Genomic DNA, 12,938 nt, shown 5'->3' with positions numbered 1-12,938 from the left:
CTATATCACGGTGGGACCTTGTAGTTTACTATAATATCACTCTGTTAAATGACTCACAAAAATAGTAGCCTAATGTTACCGAATTTACCTTGTTTATTTTTTTCAGCAATTATCAAATTATTAAGTCTACAGAAAATAACATCACAAGCAAATGTAGTAGGCAATCCTGAACAAACGCAATAAAAAAATTGAATTCACCGTGCATGCTGGCTTTCTGCACATCTTAGGCTGCAATGAAAAACCATGTGCTATCATATCCTAGGCTTAAATGGCAACCTTTAAAAATGTTGAATAACTTAACGATGACAGCTCGGCCTGTGTGTCATACATGTTAAAACTGAAGAGGAAGTGGAGTTGTTCACGAATACATACGAAATCCAATTATGCGAGATCCGATCATATATCTGACTCGATCGAATACAACATTAACCTTTGTAGTTGACTGTCGGATCAAGCTCGGTTGCCATGGTTCTCGGATTAGTATGATAAAATACAGACTATATCTTTTTTTACATGGAGGAACCGCAACATAAAGTAACTGCTAAATAGCCTGTTTTTCCACAGTCCAATGAACATTTTATACTTTAAATTGACTGATTAATACTGTAAATGTATAGACACTTGTCTTTAGTTTTATGTACAATGTTTTTATACATTATTTTGTTGTTACTGTATATGAAAAAGCAATCATTTAATAGGAAATTACTGTAGATAGACTGGAAAGTAACCAATAAATGCCATAGATTTACAGAGATAAACCTGAATGGTAGTTGTTTTTAATGTATTTTTACAGTACTTCTGTTTTCCCACGGTTTATTTAACATTTAAAAACAATAATATACTGTAATTTTAACTTTCACTGTAAAGTTACCAATAAATACCCTACATTTACAGAGATTAACCTGAAATGTAGTTGTTTTTAATGTTTTTTGACATAGTATTTCTGTATTCCCAGTTTAATGAATGTTTGAGAACAATAATATACTGTAATATACATCACTAGATTCAAACCACCCGGTTCATAAGAGACCATATACCACGGGTATGACAATCACATCACTTTTTATTATTCTGATAACGTTGGTAACCAATTTATAATCGCAAAAAGGCATCTCGGGGGTTTCTGATATTTTCCCAATATTATAATAGTTGTATTCCTACATTATCTCTTGTAAAGACCGGATAAGATAAAATGCATAGAAATACAATGAATTGAACAGATACATCATTTGGCTTCAATGGTGATTGTCATTCGATCGACTTCTTCACCATCATCAACAACAAAACTACTGTCATCTGGCCTTTCACCAGCAGAGAAAACTGAATGAACCAATTATTTGATTTGCCCCCACATACACACTGACTAGTTAGCTCGTTAATACACAACACATGAAAGCTAAAATCAATCAAACTGACAAACTGCTGAATAGTTTACTAATAAGACAGCAGAACTAAAATGAAAAGTAAGCCGGCTTCCCAGTTGACTTGCCACACTTACGTCAGCAACGAGGATCCCACATGTTCACGTTAGCGCAAGGCAAGTAACGTTGACATAAATACTACTAGCAACATGTCTTTATATTTCTGTGAATCATTGCAAACCAATAAGTATTTATTCATTATAAGCGCTAACCTGTTGTTGAAGCCGAGACGTGTATTCAGCCACAGTATCTCCCATCTTCACCAAAAATATAGCTATAAAATAATAAACGTTTGTTTGTCTCTAAATTAGTTTCTGGACCCTACTGCTAAGGGAATGAGGATATGAGGAAGAAAGGCAATGATGTCGATCGAAATTCGACTTACCGCCCTCGTGTGGCGACCAAGAGGAAAAGGAAGTGAGACGTCCCACTTCCGCTGTTTTTTATTTCATTATCATTATTATTATTTCTTGAATAACACATTGTACAGAACTCAGTAAAAGCAATGTGGATAACCACATATCAATAACCAAAAAATATATATAATAAAGAAATAAATACATTTAAATAAATGAAATTAAAACAAATTCCCTTCAATTACAAAAAGATTAAATCATTTGTTGTTCATATCTTTCAGGGATGTTATATAATGTTCCAAGTCAGTTAGGAAGATATTGAATAGAGGCTTTCCCCCATTAATTTCATCTAATGAATAAAACATTTCCCTAATAAAATCAGTAAATTCATAGTGTATTGGTAATCACTAAGTTTATGTGTGAAATAAAAATAATAAAATTTGCTATTACAGTGTCTATTACAGTGTCTTATGATTTGACACCATATTGTGACTCTATACACTCTTCTGAATATTTCCCTCAATACATTCACTGCAGTACATATAATACTTCTTGCAGCTAATCACTTTGTTTGAATATCACATACAGTGATTTGGAATGGCTGCAGGTTTTATCTTGGAACAAATAAACAAATATATAGTCATTGAAATATTTTTAGAAAGGTTAATAAAAAAAAAAATCATGAATGAATAGAATTCGTGACACTTTTCTACTAGTATGTTCAATACTTTTATTTTGAAATAGTCCACATTTCTGTGATCCGGATGTGCTGTTTAAATGTTGCTCACAGATATTTCAAGAAAATCAAGTCAAATATTGATGACGGTCGACATTGAGTAGCGTCATGCTGGCAACATTAGAGATTCCGTAGCAACAGTAAGACGGTTTTCGGATTCTGCCTTCAAAATAGAAGTCCGCGGTAAAACGCGATTTTAATAATATTAAATGTATCGATTTTGACACTTCGCTTAGTGTATATTGTAAAAATGTATTGAAGTAAATGTTCAGGAGAGTCTATAGAATGATTATATGCAAAACAAATCAAAGGGCACTGTGTATTTGCAATTGTTGCTGGCATTTTACTCCACCCATCCTAGATCCTATTGGCCACAATGTAACTCAAAGGATATTAAATAAATATTGCCCTGTACAGAAAAAACTATACTATACGCCGCAGTGAATGTACTGTAGGAAATGTACAAGCAGACTCTATTTAGTAAATATATGCAAAAAATATATGCACTGTGTATTTGCAAATGTTCCTGGCATTTTACTCCACCCATTCCATCAGCCACAATATAACTCAATGGAAATGAAATACATATTGACTCATACAGAAAAAACTATTCTATACGCCGCAGTGAATGTATTGTAGGAAATGTTCAGAAGAGTCGATAGAATAATTATATGCAAAGAAATCAAGGGGCACTGTGTATTTGCAATTGTTGCTGGCATTTTACGCCGCCTATCCCATTGGCCACAGTCTAAATCAATGGTTATGAAATACATACTGCACTATGAAAAAAAAACTGTTCTATACACCGCAGTGAATGTAATGTAGGAAATGTTCAGGAGACTTTATACAGTGATTATTTTTTATAAGGTAATATATAAAATGCCAGCAACAATTGCAAATACACAGTGCCCCTTGATATTTTTTTGCATATATTTAATCTATAGAGTCTCCTTGACATTTCCTACAGTACATTCACTGCGGCATATAGTAACGTTTTTTCTAAACAGGGCAATATTTATTCAATGTACCTCAAATCTTTTGAGTTACATTGTGGCCAATAGGATCTAAGATGGGTCGAGTAAAATGGCAGCAACATTTGCAAATACACAGTGCCACTTGATATTTTTGCATATAATTATTCTATCGACTATCCTGAACATTTCCTACAATACATTTTTACAATATACACTAAGCAAAGTGTCAAAATTGATACATTTAATATTATTAAAATCGCGTTTTACCGCGGACTTCTATTTTGAAGGCAGACTCCGACAACCGGAAGTCTTACTGTTGCTACGGAATCTCTAATGTTGCCAGCATGACGCTACAATAAATGAGCATGCTATCAAAAGCCAGCTACATGTTTTTATTAAATAAATATCCTGATTAATAAATTATTAGATAACAACCTAAGATTTTTCTGTCATTTTTGAGAAATGTTTTGCATTTTTGAGAGTTGTCTCTTGCCTATATTTAACCAGGGATTCCACAATAGAATGAAGAATTGCAGCATAAGAGATGTAATATGTTAGCCTTGTAAATACCATTCTCATGATTTATGATTTGCAAAATCTAATTCTAGATGTGTTTACACTTACTATACAGAGACGATTGTATGGTTTTTCATCCATGTCAGCATTACAGTGGAAGCTGCATCATTACATTACTTTCATAACAGAATGTATTCATCATGCAGTTCATTCAGAAAGTATTCAGCCCCGTTTACCTTTTTCCACAAATGGCTATGTTACATCTGTATCCTAAAATTGATCATCAGTCCACCCAATACCCCATAATGACCAAGCAAAACTACATTTTAAAAATATCATATTTACATAAATATTCACATAATTTGCTATGACACTTGAAATTGAGCTCAGGTGCAACCTGTTTCCACTAATCATCCTTGAGATGTTTTTGAGTCCACCTTTTATAAATTCAATTGATTGAACATTATTTGGAATGTCATTTGGGATAGCCCGCTGCAATAAAGTGGCAATTAAATTAGGCCTATTTTATTGTAGCCAGATCAATATTTAATAAGATAAACACATAAATATGAACCCTTTTAAATGTAAACAAATATTATTCAATGTTATACTTCCAGCCATGCATAATGCAAATAATACCTCGGAATTTAACATTGCAATTTTAGTCCACCACAACCTTTGGCCAGCTTATGTAACTCAAATTATTCTGTTCTATTTTATAGTCTATATATTTGTATCAACTTGTATTATTACAAGAAATGAATGGACATGGAAAAAGTTTGTTTTCTCTGAGGATGCAGTGGTATTATATTGGTTTTCCCAGGTCTGAATTTCTCTTAATGAGAAACGTCTGTTCAGATGCAATTCTGTCAAGTATTGACTCAAGAATTTTATTCTCAGAACATCACATGAATATTGCCAGAAAGATACACATTTATATACCTCACAAGATAAAAAATTAAATAATTAATACAAAAACAACAGGCTTAAACTAGGCCTACGAAAAGAAATGCTAGATCATTTAGCCCATAGACCTAACATACACTATTTGGCCCAAAGTATTTGGACACCCGACCATCACACCAATATAGACAACCCATTCTAAAATGGGCATTAGCATGGAGGTGCCCCCCCTTTGCAGCTGTAACAGCCCCCACTCTTCTGCGAAGGCTTTCCACAAGCTTTAGAGTGTCTCAGTGGGAATATGTGCCCATTCAGCCAAAAGAGCATTTGTGAGGTCAGGCACTGATGTTGGACAAGAAGACCTGGCTCGCAATTGCCGTTCCAATTCAATCCCAATGAGATTGTGGTCAGGGCTCTGTGTAGGACACTTGAGTTCCTCCACACCAACCTCATAGAACCATCTCTTTACGGAGCCCGCTTTGTGCACAAGGGCACAGTCATGCTGGAACAGGAAAAGGTCTTCCCCAAACATACTTTTGACCATATAGTGTATATTCTTGGTTGAATGTCGTCCATAACAAATGGTAAGGAAAACCAGATGTATTGACATGAATAGGCTAGACCTATCTATTATGTTTCCAAATTTCAGAAATTGCATTTTGTTTTTTCACCAACCCTCTATTTGTCAGGCCTAGCATTGGCCATCTTGTGATTTTCTTCTTTCTTTGTCGTCACAGCGCCCACAAGCCACTGAGGTCAGTGACAGCACACCCCAAAATGTATGCAGAGTTTTGTAAGCAATTCTCTGACGGAACAGGCAGTGTCACACATCAGTTATAAACTGTAACCTGGCAAATGGTTATTCATTTGACAGTTTATAAAATGTTTGATGTTTGTGAAATTCATGCTTTCATCATTTTCAAACATCAAAGTTTACCGTCATAATGTCCAACTCTATTGCCCAGCCTTTTCTCATCATGATATTTCAGAATTAAACCAGAATGTCACCATGGTATCTCCTCTCTGTCTAAAATCCCCCATGCTGGTCAATGTAGAATGTGTAATCACTTTCATCCTTACTAATCGGGCAGTACACTCCAGACAAAATTACTGAGGTTTGCCATGTATAAAAATAGATTCCAAATGAATTTAATAGATGCAGATGGCATATTCAAACTGATCACTTTGTCAAGACATTGATCCACATTGGCTGGCCATAATAAGCAAAACTTTATATCTTGAAACTGAACAAGACGGATTTGTTCATAGTTTTTTTATTTAAAGTACAACATGAATTGCATTATTCAAGTCGATTGAGGGGTTTATTGGTCCTTTAGCTACTCTTTGGAAGTCTCGCTCAGTTTCATCAGCAATGTGACATTGAAATGCAAGCATGACATAGAGTTTGAGTTATGCAGGTTAATTTGATAGTAGGCTAGCTTGTGGAATAACTTTCTGTCAAGATACTAAAGTGCCCAAGTCATCAACCCTCTTCTCAGGGACCCCAGATATTACCAGTTATGTAGCAGCTCTGAACAGGCCCTCCTTAATCATTTATCAAAGGCTTAATGATTAGCTGACTAGTCCAATATGGTGTGCTAGCTCTGGAATAGATCAAATACATCGAACGATTGGGGGTCCCCAAGGAGAGTGTTGAATACCTCCATTAAAATGTATCATACCACAGAAGAGTTTTGAAATCGACAGTCCCTTTAAAAAAATTGATGTGTGAATGAGAAAGTTATGCATGTGTTTGAAAACAATATAATCCTTTGTTTTTTCATTAAAAATATTTTGCAAAACCAACTTAAATGTACCTCATTACACAATATTTGCAGACCCCGCATCTTTTTCTTGATGTTGCATGTGGAGAACGCAGGAGGTTGGTCTCATTGGTCATATTTAAGAGGATCAAAATGACTGCAGGCAACTGCCGATTGACTGATCTACAAATCCCCTAGCATCTCATATAACTCAAAACAAATCCCCTAGCATCACATATAACTCAAAACAAATCCCCTAGCATCACATATAACTCAATACAAATCCCCTAGCATCACATATAACTCAATACAAATCCCCTAGCATCACATATAACTCAAAACAAATCCCCTAGCCTCACATAACTCAATACAAATCCCCTAGCATCACATATAACTCAAAACAAATCCCCTAGCATCACATATAACTCAATACAAATCCCCTAGCATCACATATAACTCAAAACAAATCCCCTAGCATCACATATAACTCAAAACAAATCCCCTAGCATCACCTATAACTCACTATTATTTATAGATCAATTAGTCAGTCCCAATTAACCCAAGACACATTGTGGTTTTGATCCTCTTAGAGAATGTGCTACCAAACATCAAAACACAGCAATGTCATGGTGAGTTTAGGTAGCCATGTTAAAATACGTGTCCAGAGTGAGTAGAAGTCTTATGCAGGACATCAAATCAAAGGCAAAAATCAGGCAACAAACTATTTTTCACAACTCTCATCTCCCAGTCAATTCTGGCCCAGAAAGACCACTGGAGTACATTCAACATTGATGCACTCTAAGCCATTCTCTTCAGTCTATCAAACAAATGTCAGTTCTTATGTCAAGACAAAGCCTTGGTCCAAATTCTGTGCTCGGTTAATAAACGTTTAAAATCATTTATCATTTAAACAAAACAAAACTCATAGACAGAATTAAAACAAAAGAACTTTTATTTGTTGTGAAACTACAAAACATTTTTTGTGCTGGTGAAATATTTACAATTCTGCTTGACAATACAGTGTCCATGATAAAATTCACAGCTTTCAGGAGACTCACGAGACAGGAAACAGCACACCCAAATCACAAAGTGCAATAAATACATGCTGTATTTCTCAAACCTCCTCCATACACATACCAGGATCATTGCCGTCCTTAATTCAACAGATTAAAAAAATCAGAACCAAACAAAAATGCACTTGAACTTTAAAACAAACAAAAATTACATCACATTCTACATGACAAAAAAAAAAAAAATCAGTCATGACTATCAGCATCCATTAATTCTTTTTTTGATTATTTGAAGCAGGACTTTCTACATCATTTGTTTCTGATTAATGTATATTGAAAACCTCTGACAACAACATACATGCTGGTTGATTCTATAGAAGTTCTTCTGAGTCTTTAAATAGTTATAAAATATCTAGTCAATCGTGACTAGCTTCAGTTAATCAAAAAGTTCCATCCAGACACTGAAATCCAATAAGAAGTCCTAATGTAAGACCTTCCTGGATGGGTTTACTCCATCTACATTGAAGTCATTTGTGGTTTATTTTTTAAGTGAACAAATCACAATCAAATTAAAACAGTACGCATTATTTGAGGCAACAATAAGTAGTGTTCTCTCGTTTTTGGATGGTGACCCCATTTTCGCCTAAGGTTAAGGCACACTCCCCAAAGGATCTATTCACAGTATACAGTTGATGTTTAATTCCAGTACGATATATAGATGTGTCATGAAGAGTCACTTTGTCTTCACAATCTGCAAAGCATTGTAAAATGTGTACAATTGTAAAGAATATTAATGATCCAAATAAGAGGAAAAAAATGACAATGAAGTGCAACACTAAAATCGAAAAGGATTAAAATGATCCAAAGAGAAAAAAAAATTAACAATATTTGTTACCTAATTAAATTGTGTGTCGAGATAATGATGCATGCCGATATAAGGATCAGAATGGTGCAAGACTGCAACCCATCTGGCAGTGGTATTCAACTGGTCTTGAAGAGGGTGATTTGAATACAATTGCCCTATGGTATATGCTATATCCAGGTGAGTGGGCCTATAGATGCTTGTGTGATTTCCTGAACCATTAACTTACACAGTGATAAATACAGGAGAGCATCACAATACCCTAACAAACACTCTTTGTATATAGTGTAATTCATCGTGGAATGGCATGTGAACTTAACAGACAATTAGTAGGGAAAAAGAGAAGAAACAAAACTCAATGTCTGATCAGACAATGTTAGTAGCCTGCGGGAGTAGAAAATAATTTCTGAAGTTACATAAAATGTAAATGACGATATAATTTAATCTGCAGAGTATGAAACATGGAATGTATTAAACTACAGAGCAATGTATATTAGGACATCAGTGAGTTCTGCTCATCAACTGCAGGAATTTTAGAGCTAATGCATGCCCATTAACAGACATCAAATCCAATCAAATTATGTGCTTTTACATATTTCGTTACGGAGCAACTTAGGTGCAATCAACACTGAAGATGACTTGTTTGGAGGACCATACTGATTAACTGATTAAAGGAATGTCACTCCTTCCACTCTGTGACTCCTTTTCACATTCAGCCATTGTGCTCGGGTCATTGTGCTCAACATTATGACAACATTCAAGAAGCATTAACCTGTGCCAATGTCATACAGACACAGTTGTGGATTGGGTAATTCGCTACCAAACCACATAGGTAAAACTAGCCTAGTGTTAAATATAGCAAAATTACTGTACATTAGTATTAGGGGCTATCTATGTATGGTGCTAAAAAGTGCTAAATAGATGAAGCTAGCTACTCCAATATCAGTAGTTTGTAATTCAGGCCAAATATACATAATCATCACAGTCATGCTTGGTCAACACAAAAAAAAAGTCTAAGTAGGATTTGTTGAAAAGCAAATCTAATTTCATTTCTTTTTTAAAAACACTCCACAGACATCTGTATCTGCACACAGGGGCCCTTGACAAAGCACATATCCCCTTATGATCCCTATTACCAACAACTCTTTAGTCTAAAATGTTATCCATCATTAAGTGTTTCCACGGAGCGTGAGCAAGCTGAATTCGGATCTAGTCTCGCCTCCCTCCCTGTACAGTTTCCAGTGGCCTAGTTATAAACTACTTATTTCTCCCTGTATTGCTTGTTGATTGTACTACTTTTTCACCCCCTTACACATTTCCCTGCCTCCCCACATTACATTAACACAGGCAAAGGCACTATGAGTGTCCCGCTCAATTGATACCCGGAGCATGGGACAGTGTGTGCTCAAAACAGTGAGCCTGCACAAATCCACTTCTCACATAGTGCTGCATTCCAACCCAGCGTTCCAAGGCACCATGCCGAGATGAAATATCATCAGCAGGAATTTGTTGTGTCTCCTTACAGAAAGGTAGGGGGATTCAGTTAGTGATACAGAAATGTTTCCATAGAACGTCCAGTTCAGAGATGAACAGAAGAGGGTTACGGCTGGTACGGTCCTTCAAAATGTTCAATTAAAGGGAATTTACGGAATGTGGGCAAGAAACAAGTTATACTTGGGAGTTCTTAGTTGTATTATGTTTCTTGGATCACTTGGCTTTTATTAAATTCTGCGATCAGTGGGGATTTTATCATCAGCTATGATCTTCATCATCCAATAAAGTATATTAGTTATTTTCTCCACATCTGTATTTCACAATCATAATGTGCTTCATTAAGCCCTGATTAAACAATAATTCCATTCTGTAGCTGAGCACCTCAACCACTTCTTCAATCCATCCAAATGATTTCAGATTCCTACATTAAAGTGCACTACCTGAGTATTAGTGAGAGTAAGTGCAGATCCTACACAAAGCTGAGAAACAGTGCGTGCACCAGTGAATCACTACAAAAGCAATGAACGGAACATACACAGATGCCATAAACACTAAAGAAAAAAGGTTCCAGTTGTATTATATTGATGTGCCTGTTCGGGAAACCCTTTGAAAATCCTTTTAGGGTTCCAAGTTCAACCCTTTTAGTTCTAGGTAGAACACCTTTGGTTCCAGGTAGAACTCTTTAGGATTACATGTAGAAGGGCTCCACAAAAATGGTTCTTTCTGGAACTAACAAGGGTTTACATTAACAAAAATGTTTTTTCACAGCCAAAGGCCCTTTTGGAACCATTTTGTTCCTAAGAGTGTACAGTACAGTATGGGCAGTAACAGGACAAGATACTGCCACTAGGGACGGACAGCCAGTTACAGTATACTCACAGTACAACCAATCACAAACCCAGTCATAGTACACCATCAGATCAATCAGAATATCGATGTTGTAAAAAATAAAAATCTTGTGCTGTAAATAATGTTGCAGTAAAGTACTGTACCTCTGAGGGTCTATATTCACACCTTAGATTACAGGAAGTGAGTGGTCCTGGAAAATGAACACAACATTGCCTCTCTAAAATCTCACACAGAACACACTGGTGTGTATTGGAATGAAATCTAAAGGTAGCTTCCAACATCCACTCAGTTGCAAATTGTAAATGTAAAATAATGCTACAGAGAAAACGGGAAGAAAATAAAACAACGCTTTAGTTGCTAAACAGATTAGCAATGCTGAGATATATACAAAAGGGTGTAAAAATGATGTTTTTCTTCCCAATACATTATTATTTTCCATTCTTCATTATACCACCGCAGTCAGTCATCATAAGAAGTCTGCGTCCGTCATCTCCTTGGAGACTGTGGAATACATTAAATGCTCTACACATCGTCAGCAGGCAGATCAGGAATGTTGGTCTTCGCTCGAGTGAAGAAGGCCATCTTCTCTCTGAAATCAGAAAAGTCTAATATTTATGCGTGCATAAAAAGTATCCTCACCATCTGTGCTTACTGCAGCGAACGTCTTCCCGTTGCTTTAGTGTCAGGGTCGATTTAATCAATCCTTGTCGACTCTGAATAACTATCTAAAATGGAGAAAGATCCAAACCATCATTTCCCATCATTTGCAATGGTTTATGGAAAGTGAATGAAACGGTTTGTTTTGCTGGCAATTATTGGCTAGCTCTTCCTACGGAAAGCCAAAAACGAATAGCACTCGCAGCGTCGGAATGGCACTCGCCAAAACAATACCGGCTGAGCCGCTGGAGCATCGGAATGGCACGTATGTTTTAAAACTCACGGCCCTTTGGAAGCAGTCCATTGGAAAAACATTGGTCACCTTGGTATTGGATTTGCCTTCATCTTAGTCGGTTCAAATATTTCAACTATTGTTTCCCAGGTGTCTATAATTTAACCAACTCATTTACTTTGTATGGACTAACTGGCGAGTATGCAGGGAGAACAAGTGAGTGCACCCACACCGATATATCTCACACGCTGTGCGTAAATAATTGCAAGCACGGTTAAGTGCATGGCTGACACACGAGCCTGCTGGTGAGAAAAGCAAAACAGAATGTAGATGTTGATAGTTATGCAGTTATGAGAAGACCAGGCTTCGTTGACTTACTCCTCATGCACTCTATTGGACTGACCTGAAGGACTGAACTTCGGGAACCTCTTTCCTGCTCTGGCCTCGGATCTTGTGGACGTCCTTGGCCGCAGCACGCATCATTTTCTCCACTCTTTGCTCCTGTAACTGCTCCTCACGGGTCTGCCGATAAAACACGTATGAAAGAAGGCTTAACCCCTGCAAAACCAGCCACAACTCTGGTGAACACCTCCCTTGATCTTTCACCGGCGTGTATTTGGGGATGTTGCAATAACCCCACAATACCCTCGGAGGCCTGGAAAACAAGCACCGCTACCAATGTGTTTTTTAACTTTATAAATGTTTCATTGTGTTTTCCACTTCAGTGTTAAGTAAAATATGTAACTGTATGCACACCAATGTAGCCAAAGCTGAATATTGAACTCAATGAAAACAAAGCTTCCGCAGTCTCCTCTGGTTTCAGGGCTACGCTATGATAAAGATGGATTTGAGCTATTTGAGGGGCTGCTGAGAAGAGACCATTGTTTGCAGAGGGAATTGTTCTGATTTAGTTTTAGAAAATGTAGGCTCTAGGCCTAGAACTACTGTGTTTATTGGTTGACATGAACGCGCCGTCTACACCACACACATCAGCACCACACCGACCCCCCAACAGAAACAGCAGGGAGTGCAGGAAGTGCCTCCAACAGAGACAAGGAATGTTAGTTACATGTATATGTATGATAGAACTGTCACTGTTCCTAGGGGCCTGGCATTCCTTGTTCAGGTGTACAATACATCTACTCCTCTGTTTCCATGGAGATGG

The 12,938-nt window shown here is 36.7% G+C and overlaps 2 protein-coding genes across 2 annotated transcripts in view; both read right to left on the bottom strand.

Annotated features, from left to right (window-relative positions):
- The window catches only part of rars1 (arginyl-tRNA synthetase 1), a 36,537-nt gene extending 34,745 nt beyond the window's left edge, over positions 1–1,792 (bottom strand). Inside the window, exon 1 of the mRNA XM_013134528.4 lies at positions 1,634–1,792. Coding sequence (XP_012989982.1) covers positions 1,634–1,678 — 45 coding nt within the window. The 5' untranslated portion in view covers positions 1,679–1,792. The remainder of the gene's footprint in view (positions 1–1,633) is intronic.
- Positions 1,793–7,603: 5,811 nt separating this feature from the next.
- The window catches only part of wwc1 (WW and C2 domain containing 1), a 46,411-nt gene continuing 41,076 nt past the window's right edge, over positions 7,604–12,938 (bottom strand). The window contains exons 22-23 of the mRNA XM_010870964.4: positions 12,177–12,295; positions 7,604–11,473 (exon numbers count right to left, since the gene is read on the bottom strand). Coding sequence (XP_010869266.2) covers positions 11,407–11,473; positions 12,177–12,295 — 186 coding nt within the window. The 3' untranslated portion in view covers positions 7,604–11,406. The remainder of the gene's footprint in view (positions 11,474–12,176; positions 12,296–12,938) is intronic.

Source organism: Esox lucius, chromosome 7, assembly GCF_011004845.1.
Source record: "Esox lucius isolate fEsoLuc1 chromosome 7, fEsoLuc1.pri, whole genome shotgun sequence".
NCBI classification, from domain to species: domain Eukaryota; kingdom Metazoa; phylum Chordata; class Actinopteri; order Esociformes; family Esocidae; genus Esox; species Esox lucius.
This window is presented reverse-complemented; position numbering and strand designations above follow the sequence as displayed.